The 21,449-nt window shown below is 50.5% G+C and overlaps 9 protein-coding genes across 9 annotated transcripts; 7 read left to right on the top strand and 2 right to left on the bottom strand.

Moving 5' to 3' along the window:
- Positions 1 to 447: 447 nt before the first annotated feature.
- On the top strand, positions 448 to 1,876 carry STEHIDRAFT_60560 (MRG-domain-containing protein; the record flags this gene model as incomplete). Its single annotated transcript, XM_007305706.1, has 7 exons — positions 448 to 620; positions 698 to 885; positions 922 to 1,049; positions 1,125 to 1,207; positions 1,324 to 1,535; positions 1,600 to 1,684; positions 1,792 to 1,876. 7 exons carry the CDS (start codon positions 448 to 450, stop codon positions 1,874 to 1,876), a joined length of 954 nt encoding a protein of 317 aa, XP_007305768.1.
- A 702-nt stretch (positions 1,877 to 2,578) lies between these two features.
- STEHIDRAFT_158588 (uncharacterized protein) lies at positions 2,579 to 2,914 on the top strand (the record flags this gene model as incomplete). Its single annotated transcript, XM_007305973.1, has 1 exon — positions 2,579 to 2,914. The coding sequence occupies one exon, from the start codon at positions 2,579 to 2,581 to the stop codon at positions 2,912 to 2,914; it is 336 nt and encodes a 111-aa protein (XP_007306035.1).
- Positions 2,915 to 4,351: 1,437 nt separating this feature from the next.
- STEHIDRAFT_169760 (uncharacterized protein) lies at positions 4,352 to 6,050 on the top strand. Its single transcript, XM_007305974.1, has 4 exons — positions 4,352 to 4,646; positions 4,709 to 5,423; positions 5,481 to 5,679; positions 5,746 to 6,050. The coding sequence occupies exons 1-4, from the start codon at positions 4,378 to 4,380 to the stop codon at positions 5,802 to 5,804; spliced, it is 1,242 nt and encodes a 413-aa protein (XP_007306036.1). The 5' UTR covers positions 4,352 to 4,377; the 3' UTR covers positions 5,805 to 6,050.
- A 250-nt stretch (positions 6,051 to 6,300) lies between these two features.
- Positions 6,301 to 7,803, bottom strand: STEHIDRAFT_158590 (uncharacterized protein; the record flags this gene model as incomplete). The annotated part of the gene is made up of 8 exons (XM_007305975.1): positions 6,301 to 6,495; positions 6,578 to 6,603; positions 6,671 to 6,727; positions 6,782 to 6,818; positions 6,877 to 7,045; positions 7,110 to 7,137; positions 7,189 to 7,213; positions 7,276 to 7,803. The coding sequence occupies 8 exons, from the start codon at positions 7,801 to 7,803 to the stop codon at positions 6,301 to 6,303; spliced, it is 1,065 nt and encodes a 354-aa protein (XP_007306037.1).
- A 1,244-nt stretch (positions 7,804 to 9,047) lies between these two features.
- Positions 9,048 to 12,057, top strand: STEHIDRAFT_148173 (APC amino acid permease). The gene is made up of 16 exons (XM_007305976.1): positions 9,048 to 9,403; positions 9,462 to 9,483; positions 9,543 to 9,611; positions 9,665 to 9,710; positions 9,768 to 9,803; positions 9,862 to 10,003; positions 10,058 to 10,164; positions 10,219 to 10,287; positions 10,363 to 10,562; positions 10,687 to 10,764; positions 10,834 to 10,965; positions 11,039 to 11,070; positions 11,145 to 11,263; positions 11,348 to 11,458; positions 11,522 to 11,791; positions 11,873 to 12,057. Exons 1-16 carry the CDS (start codon positions 9,297 to 9,299, stop codon positions 11,938 to 11,940), a joined length of 1,608 nt encoding a protein of 535 aa, XP_007306038.1. The 5' UTR covers positions 9,048 to 9,296; the 3' UTR covers positions 11,941 to 12,057.
- A 1,260-nt stretch (positions 12,058 to 13,317) lies between these two features.
- STEHIDRAFT_60971 (uncharacterized protein) lies at positions 13,318 to 15,005 on the top strand (the record flags this gene model as incomplete). The annotated part of the gene is made up of 2 exons (XM_007305728.1): positions 13,318 to 14,134; positions 14,194 to 15,005. The coding sequence occupies 2 exons, from the start codon at positions 13,318 to 13,320 to the stop codon at positions 15,003 to 15,005; spliced, it is 1,629 nt and encodes a 542-aa protein (XP_007305790.1).
- A 525-nt stretch (positions 15,006 to 15,530) lies between these two features.
- STEHIDRAFT_122827 (uncharacterized protein) lies at positions 15,531 to 17,277 on the top strand. Its single transcript, XM_007305977.1, has 6 exons — positions 15,531 to 15,891; positions 15,988 to 16,248; positions 16,305 to 16,343; positions 16,401 to 16,489; positions 16,562 to 16,727; positions 17,179 to 17,277. The coding sequence occupies exons 1-2, from the start codon at positions 15,602 to 15,604 to the stop codon at positions 16,034 to 16,036; spliced, it is 339 nt and encodes a 112-aa protein (XP_007306039.1). The 5' UTR covers positions 15,531 to 15,601; the 3' UTR covers positions 16,037 to 16,248; positions 16,305 to 16,343; positions 16,401 to 16,489; positions 16,562 to 16,727; positions 17,179 to 17,277.
- A 576-nt stretch (positions 17,278 to 17,853) lies between these two features.
- Positions 17,854 to 19,271, top strand: STEHIDRAFT_112419 (uncharacterized protein; the record flags this gene model as incomplete). Its single annotated transcript, XM_007305978.1, has 5 exons — positions 17,854 to 18,119; positions 18,200 to 18,625; positions 18,821 to 18,926; positions 18,983 to 19,160; positions 19,222 to 19,271. 5 exons carry the CDS (start codon positions 17,854 to 17,856, stop codon positions 19,269 to 19,271), a joined length of 1,026 nt encoding a protein of 341 aa, XP_007306040.1.
- Positions 19,272 to 19,475: 204 nt separating this feature from the next.
- Positions 19,476 to 20,698, bottom strand: STEHIDRAFT_169763 (uncharacterized protein). The gene is made up of 6 exons (XM_007305979.1): positions 20,593 to 20,698; positions 20,420 to 20,517; positions 20,326 to 20,364; positions 20,125 to 20,251; positions 20,016 to 20,065; positions 19,476 to 19,956 (listed from the first exon to the last, which is right to left on the bottom strand). The coding sequence occupies exons 1-6, from the start codon at positions 20,639 to 20,641 to the stop codon at positions 19,648 to 19,650; spliced, it is 672 nt and encodes a 223-aa protein (XP_007306041.1). The 5' UTR covers positions 20,642 to 20,698; the 3' UTR covers positions 19,476 to 19,647.
- Positions 20,699 to 21,449: the final 751 nt, after the last annotated feature.

Here is a 21,449-nt window from a genome sequence, read left to right on the forward strand (position 1 = left end):
TTTGGAGTGAAAGTGGCCCAATATCAGATGGCTATACGAGAGGACAACGACAGCAAGTCGAAAGCAAAGTGAAGACTTTCAGAGCCCGAAGAGTGATGTATAACTGATCGTTGACTTGACGATTCGTGCCCAGAGGCCTATGAGAAATGGGTCAGCCGCGGTGTCATGAAGGTGGTTAGAAACGGGACAATGTGAAGTTCTGCACAAACGTTCAAGTTCATGAAAAATGCCTACAAAAATACGTGTGCTTTTCTGTCATTTCCTCCTGAAACAGATTCTCTGCGCAATCCTGTGGCGCGTGTTCTAACCCAATTTGGGACTTGCATAATCATCAGGTTCCTCCACGCCACAGTCTTACATCCATCGTATCGAGAACCAGTACTTTCTATATCCTCACTCAAACGCTAGCCTCTGTAACCAGAACATTCTTATAGCATCGAAAGCACAATGTCTACAGTCACACCCACAACTTACGCGCAGAACGAACGCGTTCTCTGCTACCATGGTCCACTCATGTACGAGGCCAAAGTCCTCAAGGCAGAGGTCCTCGAGACCGGCAACGCGAAGACGGGGAGCGGGGGCATCCATTATTTTGTGCATTATAAGGGTTGGAAGCAGACGTGCGTCTTCTTTGTCTCTCATATAAGCAATTCGAACGCTGACTCTGTTTCTCGTGTTTGTGGCTCTCCTTGAACAGCTGGGATGAATGGGTCCCACCTACCCGTCTCCTTAAGTATAACGAACAAAACATCCAACTTCAAAAGCAGCTGACTCAAGCCCAAAATGCGGCTTCTGCTTCGTCCTCGGCCGCAAACCACAAATCTTCAGCTTCGGCCTCAGCTTCAGCGCGTCCAGGTGGCAGCAGTCGCCGGAAGGACGGCGCTGGTGGAGCTGGAGCTGGTGGAGGCGGGCACGGAGGAGGTAGGGGCACGAAGAGAGGGAGGGAGGATGAAGATGCTGGAAAGAGGCCAGAGTTGAAGTTGGCGGTGCCGGAGGCGTTGAAAGTTATGCTTGTGGACGACTGGGAAGCAGTCACGAAGAACATGCAGGTAAGTGCCTTGTGCACCTCGATATTGTTGCGGATGCCTGGATGGTAGACTGACGGTGGATCTGGCCTCTTGTAGCTTGTGACTCTGCCACGATCACCGACGGTACACGAACTTCTGCAAGAATTTCAAGCACATGTTTTTGCGAACCCATCACCAAAGTGCGTGTTGCCCCCTTTCGTCTATCATTTTCTCCTGTGCTGACACGAGTTAACGCTTTTTGAATATGTCCTTGGTCCCACCGTCTGCCACCGTCGACCCCTTCATCGTTGACCAGTCTTCGCGACCCAAAAATTGTTCTCCCCACCATTCTTGCAGGCCTTCAAGTGTACTTCGATCGCGCCGTGGGCGCCAACCTTCTCTACCGTTTTGAACGTGCCCAGTATGCTGAGATTCGAAGACGATATGTGACTGGCCCGACAGTGCAGGTGGGGCAGGAGAAGGAGATGAGCCATGTATATGGAGCAGAGCATCTACTGAGGATGATAGGTGTGTTTCTGGTATTCCAAGAGCAAAATCGTTGCCACACGGTGCTGAAACGTCCGGTGTTCAGTGAGTTTGCCATCGATGATAGCGTTGACGACTATGGATCCGGAGAGCATCGGTTACGTGAGGGATTATGTCGGGGAACTTATGACGTGAGCCTCCTTGATTTTGTCTTTCTCTCGTCGTCCTTTCCTCGTCATGAACATTTAGATATATCCATTACTGACACGCTCTCACTTGTTGCGTTACATGAGAATAGCTGGATGCTTCAAGAGCGACACCGGATATTTCAGCAGGAGTACGAGTCCGCTTCGTTGCAATACCAGAGCGTCTCGCGCAGCTGAACAAGTTGTCATCGCGTCATTTTGCTATCTTGGTGCTATAACGTCGTTGTGCTTCCTTTCTTGACCTAGGCTTCTGTGGTAGCGTCCTGTTTGCGTCTGTCGAAATTCTACGCTATAATTATGATCCTTTTCTCGCCATTATTCCCGGGCTTCCATTCGTCGTACTCGTCACGACACCAACGGTTTCACGGATTTCGGGTCGGTGGGCTCGATGGTGTGCAGTGAGTACCGCACAATGCTAGGATAAACTTGATTGTGTAAGTCAACTTCGATTGAGCTGTTGGTACTGGCGAATATTTGGGGCGTTTCCATATCATTTTTGGCGGAGATGCCAAAGTTGTAAAACTACAAATGCCCTATTGCACGATTTCGCTAGTCTAGTATGTTTTCCGATGTCTCTGGCGTACATACCAAGGCTACTCTTATAACACCTGTGCTGGCCAACTGTGTGTTTGCTGAGGATAGAGTGCGACATGACTTACCGCCACAGACCGGCGCCAACTCTTCGGCTCAGACACCGGCCACTTTGCATTTCCCACGCCACCTGTGACACGCCTGCTGCTTAAAAGTCAACCAACACCCTTGGCTCACTCTCATCTTTCGACTTCCATCAAGTCGTTCGACTTCTTATCATAGTCTCTCACAGCAACAGTCGCCTCCCTGGGCAGTATATCTACCTTCACCCGCTTCCCTCACATCTGAATGGCTGCAAACGATCCCGAGTGGCAGGACGACACTGCCTATGGCGAATTGAAGCTCTCGGCAGAATTTTGGAGACCCCGCTTCCAGAGCATACAAGATGTGGGCGAGTCGACGAGCGCATCCCTCGACATCCAGGCGGCAGCTGTAAACTCGCTCAGAACAGTCATGGCCGACACCACTTCCGCACTGTTTTTCATAAGGCCTCAACAAGAACAGGAGCGGGTGGTGATTGCCTGGGTTGACGCCGAGATTCTGGAGATGTTGGAGGCGCATGAGAGCATGTTGTGGCGCGTAGGCAACAAGTGGGCAAAGCCTATCGATACTTTAAGCAAGTGACAGTCCGACTCAATCAACGGAAGCGGTAGTGTTCTAAACTGACTATTCCACCACCATCAGTGGAGCTTTCGATAGCATTTAGGACTATACACGACGCACTCAAAGCGACTAGAACCCCGACACTTCTTGAGGCGCTCTACCCTCACCTTCCTCGTCCTCGTCTTCTTCGCTCTCTTCTTGACCGCGATCTAGTCAGGATGAAACAGTTTCCCCCGCCTCCCGGCAAAGTCATTACCCTGCAGCGTTGCTATGGCGAGGTTCTCGATCACCGCCACAATATGCACTGGCCATACGTTGTTATGTTCGTACTGAATAGTAAACGGTACGAAAGGCCCGAATGTGGGAGGAGAGGGTGTACCGCGCGCTGGGTATCGCAGTGTAGTGCGTGTAAGAAAGTGAAGTATTGCACGGCCCAGTGTCAGAAGGTGTACGTTATCTTATTTTATCCGCCTTGTACGCCGTTGACATTTCTGTTGAACTTGCAGAGATTGGGCGGAACATAAGCACGTTTGCGGGCTGCGTATGTGGCTTGACAATCGTGAGTTAGGATTGCCAGAAGAAGAGTGGCCTCTTCCAGAGGCGCGCTGTGGAGTTATTCGTCTCATGTTTCCAGGAAAGACTGCATCCTATGGATACTGGCGAGTAGTATCTATTTAGAGAGTCGTTACTGATGCCCTGTTCGTGCCAGAAGAGACGACACAGATTGAATCACACGGTCTTCAAGAAGTTGAAGCAGAGATTACATAGTTGTATATAAAATAAATTTGTCTGCACACATTTACCTTGATCGCTCGACGCGCCTCAGCTCCGAGTCTGAGCGAGAGTTCTTATATCTGTCGAGTTCTTTCTTGTGAACCAACCTCAAGATCATCTCGACCGCTATCTACAGTGATGGACCGGTCCTTTGGGCAGAGAAATGCGACGACCTTGCTTCATCGCACAGTTGCATTTTCGCGTTTTTTCTTCTAATTCATATTGTTATAAATGTGTATAAGACTGCATTTACTTAGTGAGACAAAGGATAACGATGACATTCTCAATCTGCAGAGGGGAAAAGGGGGTGCCCAAAGGACCGGTGTTTGCCGAAAACTGAGAACGCCAAAAACAACACCTTTGCGAGGACTCGTTCACATACGCCACGAGCCTTTCATTGCAGAAATAAAAGATGTATCCACCACTTTCGATGCTAACGTATTTCATTCTGAATTTTAGTTTATTTTACTCTGACGAATCAGATACCAACTCGTGAGCAACATTGCCCAAAGGAACAGTGGTGCCCAAAGGAGTGGATCACTGTAATCTTTTCCGATCCGCCTAACGCCGGACGTGACACGCGTCCAACGTCGGTTTTGAATTTCCCAGTACCGAAAGACTCACCATCGACTTGCTGTTGGTGTTCAGCTGCAGTACATCCTAAAAAATCCCGAGTAATCTTACCTTGCTCTCCTTCGTCCGTAGACTTCATGTCTGCAAGCCTTCCTGTGGAGCTTCTCACAGTGATAATCTCACTATGCGCAAAGTCTGATTTCCCTGCTCTCTGTCTCGCGTCCAAGACCTTTCACGATATCACTGAGCCTCTACTTTATCACGATGTCTGTATCTCATGCCGAGACGTCGAGACGGATACCGAAGCGAGGAACATGTTTGACCGTATCGTTGGCTTATTCGAAGGACTGAGGAACAACGGATATAGAGCGGCTATGGTGAAGAGGCTGGAAGTAATGGAATTGTAGTGCGTGTGCTCAATCTGCATCCTTCATGTGTACTGAGATGTTTATCACATCCTGTTCACAGTGATCACCGTGACGTGTCTGAAGCCCATCAAATACCAGGCTTTACCCCAGTACTGCATACACACGGAAACTCAGAACCCTTCATATCGCATGTCTACCACCGACTTGGCATGCTATCCATGGGCATCGCGGCCGTCCTATCCGTCCTACCTGAACTCTCTACACTCCATATTAAAAGTCACGAAACACGAAGAGGCTTTCCAGCAGTCAATCTTCTGGGACTTGTCTCATGCCCTGCACTTCGCCAATTCTATTTAAACGTACCCGACGACGATTCACCGGACCGAGCCACGCTGGCTTACTTCTTCCAACGTCATTCGCAGCTGAAGAACGTCAAGCTCCTCATCCTGCTCCAAACGCAACTCGTGCTGGAGGTCGACGGGCCTTTAGATTTGCCCAATTTGGAGCAGGCGGAAGCTCCGATGGCATTCTTCTCTAGTTTAGCGAAGACTACGCCTTTGCAACATGCTTTAGTCGTTCTTGGGGATCCGAGGAGGGATCGGCTTCTCTACCAAGACTCATATGGCCAAGAAGTGATCGAGAGAGTCATGTTGAGGCTAGCCCTCAACAGATTCGAGTCCCTTTCGTCCCTGACAGGCTTGACGATCACACAAACGACGACCTTCAGGTCACTACACATCATTGCCAATTATCTCCCCCATCTTGAAGAACTCGAGATCAGATTCCCAACCGCACCGAATCAGCCAATATCACGAGTGAGTGAGCCTTATACTGTGCACTGCTAGCTGTTGACTCACATCTCTTTGTTTTAGCTTGATTTGTACCCGCAGCAAACCATCAGTACGTTTGCGCAGGAGTTTTCGCGGTTCGATCGCCTACGTGGTATTGCGTTCGTCTGGATCGTAGGCCCTCGTGGAGAAACAGATAAGATTGTCGAGGATGATGACCACGATTTCAGCGCAGTGGTTAGCTGGGGTTCTGCATGTCCGACACTTTCTCGTTGTGAACTATGTGAGCGGCCTCAGTTTTCTGTCGTATACCATCTGTGACTGATCCTTTTCGTGATGTTTCTTCAAGACGGAACTGTTTGGGAGAGGCCACACCGGCATGGTGAATGGAGGCATGTACAACCGTGAAGACGACGCCCGTCTTGCGCGGAAGTGTGATCAACTTTCGCGTCGATATCGTCTTACCGGCTGCATCGTCTTCGTTCGTAGTCTGGGACTTTGCTACTTGTCCTGCCTCCTCAATTGTTCCATTCAAATGCTTATTCATCATTTCGAGTTCGCCAGTTGTAGCAGCGCCCGTGTACAAATATCAAGACGTTACTTGTCAGCCTTTTATATCGATCCTTGTCCTCTCTGCTGTACCCCGTCTCAAATATACCGCGCAATTCTCATGAAGGAGTAGACTAAGTCTTGTTTACATATATTCATAAAAATAATATGTACAATGCAAAGCTGTCGATCGAATTCCATAATCATACAACAAAACTATACAATGGGTCTTGATATGCAAGCGTCTCTTCAACTGGGCACTCTCTGCCCTTCCCCTCAAACCTGTCCCCGTGTACATGAAGCACCAACGTCTCCATCAATACCGCGTGCCAGACCAAGTTGATACCTCAATCCCCTAGACAACGTGGCCAACGTGGCCATTGTGACCATTCGTTGTGAAATCTTCCTGATTCTTCGTCGACGATCGTGCACTCAGGCCGTCCTTGCGTCTCAAGAAATTGGACAAATTACCGAGAGGAAGTCGGAACGGCATATCGACGGATTCGCAGATGAGGGCGAGGGCGAGGTACCAACCACCTACGACATCCGCCTGTTGAATCAACGCGACGGTCAGTACATGGGGATGTGGCGGAGAAATGGAAAGGAGGCGAGAGAAGAAGAAATGTGCTCACAAAAGCGAAGGCTCCTCCGGTTTTCACTAAAGATGGGAAAATGTCGTGAGCGTACTGGTTCTCGTCGTTTGTGTTAAAGCGAAATTAGCTTACGGAGTCGAGTACCAAGCCTGGAATTGCCGTCACCGAAAGCTCCAAATCCAGCGGAAACTGTGTGGTGCAAGTGAGTTATCGACCCAAGGCAATGAACAACGTGTGACTTACTGAAAGCGTAATACATCCCGAGTGTAAAGAAGATATACTATCAAAATAAATATCAGGCAATGTTCTTCGACTGACTTGGATGGAAAGCGACTTACGACGTTGACCATGTGTGTCCTCACAGACCCGACCATAAAGAGGAATGAAAGGAAGGACCAGAACGCAAAGTAAAACATGACTCCGTGGTTGTATTCGAGGTTGTTACCACCATCAGCAAGTGCGGAGGCAACGCCGTGCATTGGGTCATTGAAGACACCGACGCTCAACCTATCAAATGAAAGAAGATGAGCGCCATGCGTAGAGAATAACGAGGGGCATGCAGGGGACTCACCAGAAGCCACCGTAGGTGATGAATACAACTGTAAGACGGCTTCAGCACGACAGAGCCATTGGCTAATTGAAGTACGTACCCATTGAGAACGTGTTTCCAAGAACCTAAGAGTTGAATATGTAGTCAGCAAACAAGATTTCGCCATTCTTTCCTTTCCAAAACTCACCCATTCCATCACGCCCGCAATAACCATCCCCAAACCGCCCAAGAAGTAGAAGTCCCCAATGATCGTGATCAGACTCGATGGCCCAGTTCCCGCCCACTCCATGAAGAAGCACGCCGTTGGGGTCAACACCATCAGATAACTGATAACCCCCAACACAGTCGGACTACCAAAGCGTCTGGTCACCGTGCCCTGCGTCCCCTGAGTGTTTCCACCGTAGTTTCCCCCAAGGTTTCCTCCGGCTGCTTGCCCAAGAAGGAGACGTTCATACTGTTCGGTGGAGAGATGGACAGTGCCGGTCGTGCCGGTGCGGTGCAGCAGGCTGTCGTTGAGCGTTGGGGAGGGAGCAAGGCCGTGCGTGTGGATGCCATTGACGGCGGGGTGAAGGTTATCTTGGTGAGAAATGTGACTGTGACCCTTCTCTGGTTCGCAGTTGTGAGAAGGGGTAGAGTAGGCGACGCTGTCCCGAGCTCGGATGGGTGAGGTGTCTCTGACTTCGTATCCTGAGGATGGGTTTGGAACGTTGGCCATGGATAGACGTAGATAGAGCGACTGGTAGGAGAGCAAGCAAGGCGAGTGACAGAAAGTGAAGTGATAGTATATTCTAGCTTCGAGCGGATTAAATACTACAACCAATGCACCGGAAACAGATGGCGTAGCTTCCGCTGCGAGGAAGCGTTCCAGCGGTAAGTAGTTGGAGTTCTGATTGAGAGATCCTCAGGAGCGAAAGCATAATGACTGTCGGAAGTACGCAATAAGCAAAGAATAAGTCGGAATGTAATCTCTAGCTGTCTCTGGTCCCTCGGGAGCAAGACTCGGATCAAGCTCCATTTAAGACATCCACCATGGATGCACGCCAATCGCGAAACACGGTGTCTAGCGAAGCATTTAAACGAGCCAAATGTCGGTGGTGCATGGTCGCTTCTAGCCAAATAGCAAGATAGTTGGTGTAGCACATAGTTAGCGTCACAGAGAAGTCCTCGACAAGAGCGATTTCCTTTTCGGTGACAACAATAGGAGCGACCCGAACCCTCCCGCATTCGGTAATGCACGGGGGCGGTACCGGCAGTGACGTCGACCGAGCCTGGAGCCCTTTCTTCCTCCTGTGTCAGTGCTCCCAGGGAAAGTCAGGAGATACTGATGTCACTGGCGATGTATCCTCGTCGTTGTCGTCCATCGGCCTTCAATCTAGCGGTGTGAATCCCATCCGTCCGCGATATTCTTCGATCTGAGTGACCTTGCAACGACAGCTAGTAATAAGTTGGTCATAAGTAACACAGACGTCGACAAAGAGTGGAAAGCCTTTGAACTGTGCATGTTAGGAGGACACGCATCGGCCTTACCGGGCCAGTTCTCTGTTGGAAGAGTGCTATAATTCTACTGTATCATCGGTACCAATTATTTGCTGAGCATGCAGGTTTGAAGCCGTATCGACAGTACCGCCGGCCGGCTATCGACGGAGGTCTGACAACAGACCTTCGAAAAAAATTTCGAGACGAGCTGCGTATACGGGCACCCGTGTAAAAGTTCCATGGTCATTAAATCCTGAAAGGCGAAGCTCTTGCACTTGCCCGTGGAGCCACTGACTATGCAGAGGTCCTGAAGTGCTGGAGGACATGGAAGTGAACAAGGAAGACAACGTCGTTGGCTCGGTGGCGCTGCGTCGTAGCAGGTCGTAGGCTGTAGCCGGTGGCCTGGCCGGGCGTCGCCGACATGCAAAAGGCCTTATCGTTCCCCTTCGGGCGACTGCCATCATGATCAGAAGCGCCGAAAAAAGCTTGTCTCACGAATATGTACGCCCTCGCCCAGAGGGAAAATGTTATCGCCCAACACCATATAGGTGTCCTTATCGTCATGGGCTGAGAAAAATAAACTGGAGCATAACATCGTAGACGCGCACACGCGCTTCTCAACTTCACTCAACTTCCGGTTTGCTCTTGACCTTCTCTCAGCTCTTGCGGACGCCATCATCTTTCTTTAACCTCGCTCAATACGAAACCTGCAACTTCAGCAGGTAGCACACGATGGGAAGCTCGGTCAAGGATGAGACTATCGTCAATGAAGCAGGTGTGAATCTGGAGGAGAGAGACGAGGCTGAGTTGGCGAAGATGGGATACAAGCAGGAACTCAAGTAAGTCTTTGTCCGCAAACGCGCTCGAGAAGAAGTGTTAATTGATCCGTTGTTGTAGGCGTGACCTTGGTCTTCTCCAGGTTCGTCTTCCCTCAGCCGCTGTCGTATGTGTATTCGAAGGCTAAGTTCTATATCGCAGAACTTTGGTGTATCATTTTCGATCATCAGCGTCATTACCGGGACATCTTCTCTATTTGCCTATGGTCTGGTACGTGCCTTGCTCAAGTCTTAGCAGATATGTGTCTAAAAATACTGCTATAGACAACGGGCGGTCCAGCTGTCATGGTATGGGGTTGGGTGGTTGTCTGTACGTTGAACATCCTACATTTGCTCGTGATTGGAAATGGCACTCATGATCCACAAGCTTTTTTCACCTTGTGTGTTGGTTTCGCCATGGGAGGTACGTCATCTATATTTATATGTATATTGCCCATTTTCTGACCATGACTTTCGAGTAGAGGTCTGCAGCGCACATCCTACCAGTGGTGGCCCATACTTCTGGGCCGCAATGCTCTCGCGTCCACAAAACGCAGCGCTCGCGTCTTGGGTCACTGGTTGGTTCAACCTTTTAGGACAAGTCGCTGTCACTACGGGTATCAGGTTCGTCCACACCTTTCTACGCAGGTAACGCCAACTAACTTCCGGCTGTCGCAGTTATGCCTGTGCAAACTTCATCTCGACCGCAAGTACCCTCGGGACCGATTATGTCCCTACCGCAGGAAAGACCATCGGTATCTATGCTGCTGTACTCTGCACCCAAGGTATGTCCCTCAAATCGTCGTGTTCCACGTAATGTCTGATTACCTGCCCGCCAGGCATGATCAATACCTTCGGCGTCCATCTCCTGAAATACCTCAATAACGTCGCCGTATGGTGGCATGCTAGTCAGTCATCATTCATTCTAAGCTATCTTTTCCCCTTGTGCTTAACCATACATCTACATCACTATCATTCCGTAGTTGGGACAGTCGCCCTTGTCATCGCAGTCCTCGTCAAAGCCCCAACACACCAATCTGGCAAATTCGTCTTTTCCACCTTCATCGACGGCACTGGCGTCGATGGAGTTGGGTGGTCAGAGCGTGCCAGTCCGGCTTATGTTGCTGTTATCGGGATTCTGATGGCACAGTATACTTTGACTGGGTTTGACGCTAGCGCACATGTGAGTGCCTGACTTGATAGGAGAGCCTAGAGGTTCTTGATGTCTACGTAGACCCTTATGGGCTCGTAGGTTGCGGCACTTTTATGACGGATAAACGCTGACCAACGGGCGTATCTTGCTGCAGATGACGGAAGAAACGCATAATGCAGCTATGTCAGGCTCGATTGGCATTGTTATGGCTATTGGTGTCTCCGCTGTTCTCGTGAGTTCTGTCAACTCCGCTATTTCTGCGATTTTTTCGTGTGTACTGATGTTTCTTTTCTTGTCTTAGGGATGGTTCCTCCTTCTCGGCCTTCTGTTCTCGATACAAGATTATGACAACACGGTTGCTTCTGCGACTGGTCAACCCATCACTCAGATCTTCCTCGACACTGTAGGAGAGAAGGGTGCTATCGTTCTCATGGTATGCGTCGTTTTTGCCTTTTGCCTACTCGAAAGGGTCTAGGTGGCTAATTTGACCCATGAATTCATCATAGGTCATCGTTATTGGGTGCATGTTCTTGTGCGGGTATGTTACATTTATTTTCAATCCTGCAATTTTCAAGAAAGTTCCGTGTTGAAGGAACGTCTCTTATGTTTCAGAACGTTCTCCGTGACGTCCAACTCCCGTATGATGTACGCTTTCGCGCGTGATGGTGGTATCCCCGGGCACACATTCTTCCACAAAGTCGACTCCAAGTGGAGATCCCCCATCCGTACCGGTAAGCCCCTTCTCCCTCGATTCCTCGTATATTGTTCTCCATTGCCGCACTTTACTTACGGACCGTTCGGCCTGTTGCGTTCAGTTTGGTTGGCTTGCACGCTTAGCTTCTTGCTCGGACTGCCGAGTTTGGGAAGTACGGTCGCGTTCTCTGCGGCTACTTCTATCGCCACCATCGGTCTCTACATCTCATACGGTGCGCATCTCTTGTCCCCCCCCTGCTCTTACTCTTCACCGATACTAACACCGTCTCCACCAGGCATTCCCATCGCCCTCCGCGTAATCCACGCCAAACACTTCGTCCGCGGCCCCTTCCACCTCGGTGTCATGTCTTTCCCCGTCTCAATCATCGCCGTCGTCTGGATCGCCTTCATCTCCATCGTCTTCATCCTTCCCGAGCTCAACCCCGTAGATTCCCAGACGCTGAACTACGCGATTGTCGCTGTGGGTATCGTCATCGCGTACAGCATGGGATTCTGGTTCCTCAGTGCGAGGAAGTGGTTCACTGGACCAGTGAAGCAGATCGAAGGTGCGTGTTGACTCTTGAGTTTACTTCTCTGCGTTGCGGAGCTGATCTCGAATGTTTTCGTTTTCGTTTCCGCCACTGTAGCCGAGTCGAGAGGTGTAGATATCACAAATCCGGAGGTGATGGCGGAGAAGGATAGAGAGAGTTATTGATGCTGTAGACTTTCACTGATTGTTGAGAGAGGTGGTCGTATTTTGTTGAGTCGATTTATGAGCGGATTTCTTGGATATGTCCACGCAGGAGTGTAATGTACTAGGCCACTGCTCCGCTATCTTATTATAGACCATTCGCTTTCACGTGGTCTCGTGCCGTCTCTAGATACCTCAACACAAACGTTCGTCTGGTCCGCAAGTGGACCACACTACCTCACCGGCCACAGGGAACTTCATGTAATTCGAGGTAATCTGTCTCGTCATGTGGAGCAGCGAGACTCGGTTTAACATTCTACTACTTCCGATTGCTCTTGACCTAGATGCTTCAGCTTGCAGCTGATCCTTCCAGTCGAACATATATTTTCAACAACTATCAAGTTCTACACCCGGTCAGCCACGCTCAACTCCGTTCTAAGCCTCTGAATTCGAATCATACTCGTGTTGACATTAGCACCAATACGCCGACATCCCCAAGTCAAATATTGTACAAGGTAAAAGAAGAAGAACCATGACGTAGCACCGTCAATGACCCAGACGACGAAGAGAGGATCCAATGTGATGAGTAGGTAAGGCATCCGTTTCGACAGGTCCATCTCGAATGATAGGTATCCCTTCAGGTTTACGATTTATGGAGAAATGGCCTGACGTCATACTTGGAAGTCTGTCCCCCTACAAGCAGCTCACGAAGAACTCGACCGAGGACCGGCACGAACTTTATCGCCCACTCAACCGTGAATATGATGATGCTCTTATCCGCCTCTACTCTCCGCACGTGGATACCGCTCGGGGACAAAGTCGGGAACAAGCATGTTGTCCGAAACATTCGTCTGGAGGCACGTACCCGCAATGCTGTAACTGGGTGCGGACCTACACCGATGACGTGTTTATGGATCCATTCGCGCGTGTGCTTGAGATCGGATGAGATGACCGAGTAACGTCGCTGCGATGGGTCCGTAATAATATTCGTTGTCGAGTCGAGAGCGATGCGTATGGCGATGTCAGAATAACTCGGAAGTCGACAGCGAGTACAGTCAATCCACGCACTATGTATGCCAAATAATTAAAGACCCTGAAAGCCAAGAGATAGATACGCCCGTCGTCGACTATCGTTTCCGTCTCAGACACTCTGATCGTTCTATCATTCATTGCCAACACAAGATGCCAGCTAATTACGCCGTTCGCTCCCCACAATACACGTCCATCCGAGGGAACGCAGCAAAGCTCGTTGTGAAGACCACCATCGACCCACACCGTAACTTCCTTACCGTGGTACCACGTCCCCAGCTACCGACACCCCCTCCCCGCCATCCAGGTGGCAAGCAGTCCCCGCTGCCGATCTGCATCATCGGTGCTGGATGCGCGGGGCTCTACGCTGCAATGATCCTCGATACACTCGACATCCCGTACGAAATACTCGAGGCGAACGACCGCATCGGTGGGCGCGTCTACACCCACCGCTTTAACGGGGACACAGGTCGATACGCACCTATCAACGACCCCGCACGCTACGACTACGTCGATATGGGCGCAATGCGCTTCCCAAACATTCCATTCATGGACCGGGTGTTCGACCTGTTCAAGCGACTCGACATGAAGAAGGGCGAGCTTCTCATCGAGTATAAGTATTCCGCAGCGAATACTTTCCAGTTTTTCAACGGTGTACGCCACAACACCTCCAACTCGACGCCCGCAGACGTGGACACCTTCTTTGTCTCGAAAGGCAAAGGTGGCGCTGTCCCCGACGATTTCGTCGGGAAGGGCGTAGACAAAGTCGCGTCTGAAATCTTTGAGCCGTACGCCAAGGCGTTCAGGGAAGAGCCTTTCCCCGAGGCGTGGAAGTTGTTGATGGCGGAGGATCCATACTCTACGCGCGGATACTTATTGGCGAAGAAGGCGTACCCAGAAACCGTTGTTGAATGGCTGGAGACTTTTGAGACTGCTACGGGGCTGTATAACGGTGGTTTTGTGGAGAGTGCGATGGACGCGATGGACTTCGGTTCGTCTTCCGCGGTCAGGGAGGCTGGGGTAGGAGAGAAGGAGCTTGACTATTCGTGGTATTGCATTGACGGAGGTAGTGACCATCTCACCACCAGAATGGCGCAGAGTGTCATAGCCGCTCCTGTAACTGGGATAAGGGTGAGAAAGATCGAGAGTACACCTTCAGGAGAGATGAATGTGGTATATCATACTCACTGTACGCCCCACTACAATGATCTTCTCCCAAGAGCCACAACTGATTTCGTCACATCCCAGACGGCAAGACGGTCAAGAAGAGATACTCACAGGTCATCACTACGGTTCCTCTGGGATGCCTCGCCACGATCGAGATACCCAAGAACGATCTCCTCTACATGCAACGCACGGCGATTCGTTCATTGAACTACGACACTTCGACCAAGATTGCTCTCAAGTTCGAGTCGCGCTGGTGGGAGGATCCGGCAGTCATGGGCGACCGGACGATCAAAGGTGGACGAAGTTCCACCGATCTCCCCATCCGCACCTGCGTCTATCCATCATACGGCTTCAAAGCCACCGGAAAGGTTCCAGGCGTCATACTCGCCAGTTACGCCCAGGCTCAGGATGCTCAACGCCTCGGTGGGCTCGCCCAGCGAAAGGGCACCGACGCTGACAAGCTCCTCATCGATCTCACGCTTCAGAACCTATCGCAACTTCACGGCGTCCCAATAGAGAAGTTCGGGCCGCTCGTCGACCACTACGCGTACAACTGGTCAAACAACGAGAACGCTCGTGGCGCGTTCGCGCAGTTTGGGCCCGGCCAGTTCGGTCAGCCGAGGGGCGGGAACAGCATGTTCGCGAGTATGAAGGCTCCTGCGGCGAACGGGAAGCTCCATATCGCTGGAGAGGCGACGTCGGTGCATCATGGATGGGTGCTGGGGGCCCTGAATTCGGCGTGGAGAGCCGTATACAATGCACTTGGACAGCTCGAGCCGGCGGAGATGGAGCGCAAGAGGACACTCTTGAAGAGAATATGGGGCGTTCCGGAGGAGGAGAGTACAAAGTCATTGACTGAGTTGGCTGTGCTCGCCCAATGCAATCTATTATAAGTGCCAATAGCGAGAGAGATCGAAGGTATGAGAACAATGATTCCCCGATTTTGGTCAAGTGCTGACGTCGGAGTCGGACGTAGTACCACCATTGTTCGTTGCTTCCGAAAATCACGAAGGGTAGCCTCGACAAGAAGAATGCAGCATCCAGAACATTGACGGTACAGTTGAGCACATTACGAGTTTGCGCAGAGTCCTGAATGTAGAGTACTTACTTCTGATGATGGTGAACGAATCGGACAAACCGCGTCGAACTTCATAAGGCGACGCTTATTCTGACTAAGCTCCGACTCTTCCGAGTGCCACTCAACATAAGTATTGCGGCCGCCACAAAGCCACCAATTGTCCTCCGAGTCGAGTTGCGATATTCAGAATTGTCTTCATCAACGTGGAGATCACCATCCCATATCTGATTTGTCCTCTCTCAATTTAAATGAAGGCTTCTCTTTGCTCTTTGAATACTTAACTCAAAATCACACTCCAAATACTGACCATACACGTACATAGCTCGATGGGAGTGATGATATTTGTATCAGCGCATAAGCATCCCTACTAGCCCACAACAAACTCTGAACACACCACAAAACTCGGAGATCATGCCTGTGAGGCTACACCACTCCCGCCTGTCGCTGATAAATACTACGCCACATTTACGGGCCCCTCAAACAAGCAGTGCCACAAATCCAAGCACAAGACCTGCCACTGCTGCTCCCACTGGATTCACTTTAGCGATGTGGAACGCGGTACCGGCCTTTAAACCTGGAAGGGGATCAGAGGTCGTGGCTACATCTGCGGTTGTGGCGGTCGTAGTAGCATCGAGGGTCCCAGACGCCACGCCTGAGCCACTAGCAGCAGTTGCGCTGATTGAGGAAGAGTCAATCGAAACCTGTGATATAACGAGATGAATTTGTTTCAACAATCGTGTTAAACGTTGCTGGTTGCTTTACTATAAATAGTGGAGGGAGGTCATAACCTGACGCACCGTCAACGCTCCGACTGAGATTCCGGCTTCCTCGCAATATGACTCGTAGTTTATCAGTGTAATTCAGGCGAGGGAAGTGAGTGTAATACCGAAATGAAGGGAAGACGGGAAGGACGAGAATATGTCAGACTGACTGATGAGATAATCTTGCGCGAGCTCTAGGTTAGCAGAAGTAGGGTTGAGAGACACAACGCAGTCGACGCAATTGACGAGGTCGGAGGCAACTTCAGAAGTACAACCGCAGGAGATTGTGGTGCAATCCTATCACAGAAGTCTCAAGACGTGTAACTCCCAAGACGTCATAAACAGAGGCGCACGTTGATGGTCGTTATTGGGGTCGTACAGGTCGATTTGCACTATGCAAGAAGCGAGTGAGAGTTGACCAAAAGCGGTTCACGATGAAGAGAACGTACTGAAGATGGGATGTCGTCGGGATTGAAATCCCTCGCCACCTGTGAATGGGGGCTGAACGGAACAACGACACGCCCGGCCAATGCTGCCTCTGACGAAGACGGTAGCGTGGTAATTGACTTAGACATTTTGACAATCGAGATAATGTTGAGTGTGTCCTTACCTGAGCCAACAGCCCATGTTACAATCAGGACAAGAGAGTCAAGCATGATGACAATCGAGAATTCAAGTTGTGAATGTGGGCAAACTTCGACCGACCCGAATACGCGGAGTCGGCGGAGACAGCGAGACGGGGAGACTCGCCGTACGACTTTGCCAAGCCCCCTGCTCTTATAGCGCAAAATAATTATCAGGTCGTATGGGATTTCACAAAAGCATTGCCGGCCTCTGTATTTCTGTCAAGAACGATCGTTGACATCGCTCAAACAGCGATTGCGAGGTCCAACATCACGGTTGAACGTCAAGATTAAAGCCTATTTCGGAAAGTATTGTGCTGTGATGGGCAAGCAAGAAGCAGATCCGAGATTGAGATATGATACTTATGGCTTTGAGGACTACATGAGGCGAGTTCACCACCGGCGGCCAGCGGCATGAATGTAAAGCTCTTCGAAAGACTTCGCAGAGACTAGAGAGATGTCCTCTCTTCAAGCTTTAGTTGTTATAACGTTCCAGTTATACGTGACGTCCGTTGACGCCGCCAGAATACTGAAGTTGACGCAAGAATCACCAGAAAATTGTGGTAGGAGCAAGCCAGGTCCAAAAATAGACTGATATACTTACTTTGACTGATGGGATGCTGTACTGTTATCGTGGCCAACCATTGGTGCCCTCGGCAGCCAACGACCCTGAGGCCTGAGCGCACTCGATAGCTCTGCATTTCCCTGAGGAAGACGAAGGAGGAGGGCTCGAGAGAAAAGTAAGGTCGTGTGCGCGATGACAGAGTTGAGCGACCGAGATGTCGCGACAAGTTGGAAGGAGGTGACCGTGCCGGACTCATCCGGGATCCTTCCCACGCTGTGTCTGACTGCGGACCGGATGACCGGACCCTGGATTCTCTTTCTTTCTTGCCATGAGTGCGGCGTACCTGCACTTCCTCAGTGCTACTCATTGGTGAAATCTTGCCACTTGATCATTGTGTAACAGGCATATCACATAAATAATGCTTCTTGACGATGCATCTTCATGAGATCGACTTGTTCACTCCGAGTCTCGCGTCGACGGCAAAGAACCTTCAAGTTGTCTGTCCATCTAGCTCGACTTTTATGTCCCACTTGAATGATTATATTATCAATAGACACAGAGCACTATATCTCGCAGCGCAGGGCCAAACCAGGTCAACCTAGGCTCGTCATATCTCTCGGAATACAAGTTTGAGACGTCCTCTTGGAAGTCTCAGATCTAGTTGCTTTTCTTCCTTTCCGGCTGTGGACTCTCGGAGGACAACTCTGCTGAAATATGGCCTCATATCTACATTTCGACATACTCGTAGCTATAGTCCACTACTGCTCCAAACACGAACTTCTTGCTCTGCGACTCACAAACAAGGCTTTCAGTGATGCATCGGAATACTTCCTCTATCGGAATATCTCCTTCGACTTCTACGCGAAGACTATGACCGAAGCCGAGAGCACATTCTTTCGGATCAGGGGGCTGTATGAGCAACTACGCCTGGACGGAGAGAAGGCTGCGATGGTACGGCGGTTAGAGGTCAGAGAGATGAAGTGCGTTTACCCACTCTCCAGTCTTTATATCCTAGCTAACATCAGGATGCGCAATCATTGACCACACCGTGGTACCGTAGTCATCTTACTGTCTCTCCTGCCTGCGTCGTACCAAGCTTCATACCTATCAGACACCGTGCATCGACACACGACTATGACTCCTTCAGCAGTGCCGACAGCGCACCTGAACCCGAACCACGCGACCAGCTAGTCATGGTCCAGCTCTCGGTCGCCGCTCTCCTCTCAGTTCTTCCCTCCCTGGAAGTGTTTCATATCGCCGGCACAAAAAAATTGGGAAACCATCTCGCGCCACTTGAAGTCCTCGAATACGCCACCTGCCCTGCTCTCAAGGAGTTTCGCCTAGAAATCTCCCGAGACAGTAGCTGGTTTCCAATTCGACCGACCCTAGCTGGCTTCCTTGAGCGGCATCCTCAACTTACCGATATCACACTCGAGATAGAGCAACCGACTGGTCGTGGCCTTCTCTCCAACGCAGATCGGCTTTTGTACTTTCCGAATCTCACTCGATTTGCAGCGCCAGCCGGAGGATACTTCGAACACTTGTCGAAGGATACGCCACTACGTCAGGCGGAGTTGGACTTCAGACCGAGGCCTGATGGGGCGCATTAATTACCACTTGAACCGGAACTCATCGCGCTACAATCCTTCGAATCACTCACATCGCTGGCGATCACTCGAAGCCCGCAGGAAGTGGAGACCATCACCTTGATTGCCACGTATCTACCTCAGCTGGAAGAACTGGAGCTGAGGCATACTGACCTGACATACAAGCTTCCCTTGGTTCCGGTGAGTTCCATGGTTAGTTTGTTTACTCGCAACGCTTCCTCACTAGTTCATGGTAGGAACGTATCGAGGCATTCGCTTCAGCACTCTCCTCGTTCAAGACCTTGCAATGCTTGACATACCGCTGGTCCGGTCACGGTCGAATTCAGACTATGGCCGACCGAACCGAAGCGATTGACCGAGCGACCGTATCATCCAGGGGAAGAGCTTGCCCTACGCTAACTTACTGCTCACTCTGTGAGTGCAAACTCTAAAATAGAACCAATCCAACCATTTGACTGAATATGAACCCCTTCAGATGGAAGTGTATGGGAGCGAATGGACACGAGCTGGGTCTATTCGTGCTAAGAGATTTCATTACTTCCTCCATTATTTTACGGGAGGAAATCGGTTACTTTGCGCCCAGAGCTGACTTCTTTATCATTTCTTCCGTATATAACCCAAACGTATCCACTCACATGTTCTCGCATCCCCTCGTCCATCCATCACCATACTTGCTCTTGCATCCGGACATCTTCCATTGTTCCTCACAGTCCATCACGCACTGGAACTCCGTACACCATAAATATACAATATCATTGACGTTATGTTCGGAGCAGACATGACGAGACTCGAGTTAGGAATGTCCGAGGTATACTCCAGATTCGTAAAGGTAGAACGAAGAAAGACTAGCCACCAGACTTGCTCGCATCCATCGCCGACTTGGTATAATCTTTACTGCCCCTTACACCAAGCACGCCACGACACCCATCAAAACCCCAGCACCAACCACTCCAGCAATGTTGGCTGCCCCGGCAACGCGAGCACCGTTCGCATTACTACCAAGAGGGTCGGAGGAGCCCGTGGAAGTCGCAGATGGATCTTCGTTATCCGCGCTCGAGGTGGCGGCCGACCTGGACGAGGTGATAGTCCCGGCAGCCCTTGTCGAAGAGGCAGCGGCGGCGGAGGTAGTGAGGTCGGAGAAGGAGTCAGAGAACGTGTCGGTAAAGCTGACGGATCCGGTGGCAGAGGAGTCGGAGGGATCGGCGGTAACCTAGTGAGACCAACTTCTGAATACATGGGGAAAGGCCTTGGACGAGAGTAGGGACATACCGTCAACGACCCCACAGGGATATCCGATTCAGAGCACACTTCGTCATAGGCTATATAGGTCAATGATCAGTATCACGGGAAGTGGTAGTCCTCTGGATGTACAACACACCATCTAGGGTCTCCTGTCCCGACTCAATGTTATCGGAGGTTGGGTCGAGATCCACGACACAGTTGATGCAGTCCTCGAGGCCCGATGCGATGCTGGTTGTGCATCCACACTCCGCGGTGACACAGCTCTGTTATATACGAATAAGATCGCGGGTAAGTAAGTTGGATTATGAATGAATTTGCCAGAAATATATCCACGTACGTTGATGCTGTTGAGAGGGCTCGTGCAGGCAGATTGGCACTATTCAATACCGGTTAGAAAAGGTAGTGTAGAACGGCCAATATGGTGAACATACCTCGGTTGGAATATCACTGGGGTCGACCTGCCTTCTCACCAAGGAGGTACCTGAAATGCCGAGGGGTAGGAAAGGGCTGCGTCGGGATACAGCTGCCTCTGTGCATAGAAAAAATCACGACAGCGTAAGCCGTCAGTCTTATATACTGACAAGGAGGAGGGCCATAAGCTGACCGGATCCTGCAGCGGACAAGGCGACGAGGAGAATACTGGTGAAGAGCATCGTGTCGAAAATGAAGACTAGGAAGGAGCTCTGAGGGCAGGAGACAGTATTAGCAGGCGTCGGCGAGTCTACCCCGTCCCAACCTCCAATACAACTTTTATATTCCTCACATACGCATTACCAAGGAATCCGGTCGTTTTTTACCTGTCAAAAGTGTTTTCATATCGATAAAGCATTCCTGCGCCAAGCCTGGGGAAGTATTGATGGGATGTCGAACAAGCGCCCATCTAAGAGCAGTGTCAGCAGCAATAAAGACAAGTTTGGGGAAATAGAACGGAGGCAAGGACGACCGCGAGGCATGAGCCAAACATAGCCGTATGCTCTCCATCGTAGAGAGATAATGGATAGCTGTTGGCTCTGAAGTTGACCTATGGGCAAGTGAAGGATACATCGTTAGAGCGTGCTATTGTTCATGATTATGGCCATATTTTCGAATCCTCTGGCCGTGTAGTGACGAGGTCTATACATAGCCTATTACAAACGCCCGGTAAGCTACATCAAGGCCTTGGGTGAATGGGTTTTGGAAATAGCATTCTCTGGGCGCCAAGAAAGGACTCAAGACGATCCAAGACGAAGGCAAAATCCAATCGGTGCAAAGCCCAGGTGCAGCGCCACTGTGCCAAAAAAAGAACACGAGGTGAACGCGCCAAGATACGTCGAACGGTCGTCTTGCAGTTGAATGATCCGGGTTTCGCGAGTAGAGCTTTATTTCAGATCCAAGAAATGTCCGTCCTTGGAGCATTGGTGCGGAAGGAAGTGAAGCCGAAGCTCCTAACTTCAAGCTTGAGTGTGAAGTGCCAGGCCTGTT

The sequence above is a fragment of the Stereum hirsutum genome, assembly GCF_000264905.1.
Source record: "Stereum hirsutum FP-91666 SS1 unplaced genomic scaffold STEHIscaffold_10, whole genome shotgun sequence".
In the NCBI taxonomy this organism is placed as follows: domain Eukaryota; kingdom Fungi; phylum Basidiomycota; class Agaricomycetes; order Russulales; family Stereaceae; genus Stereum; species Stereum hirsutum.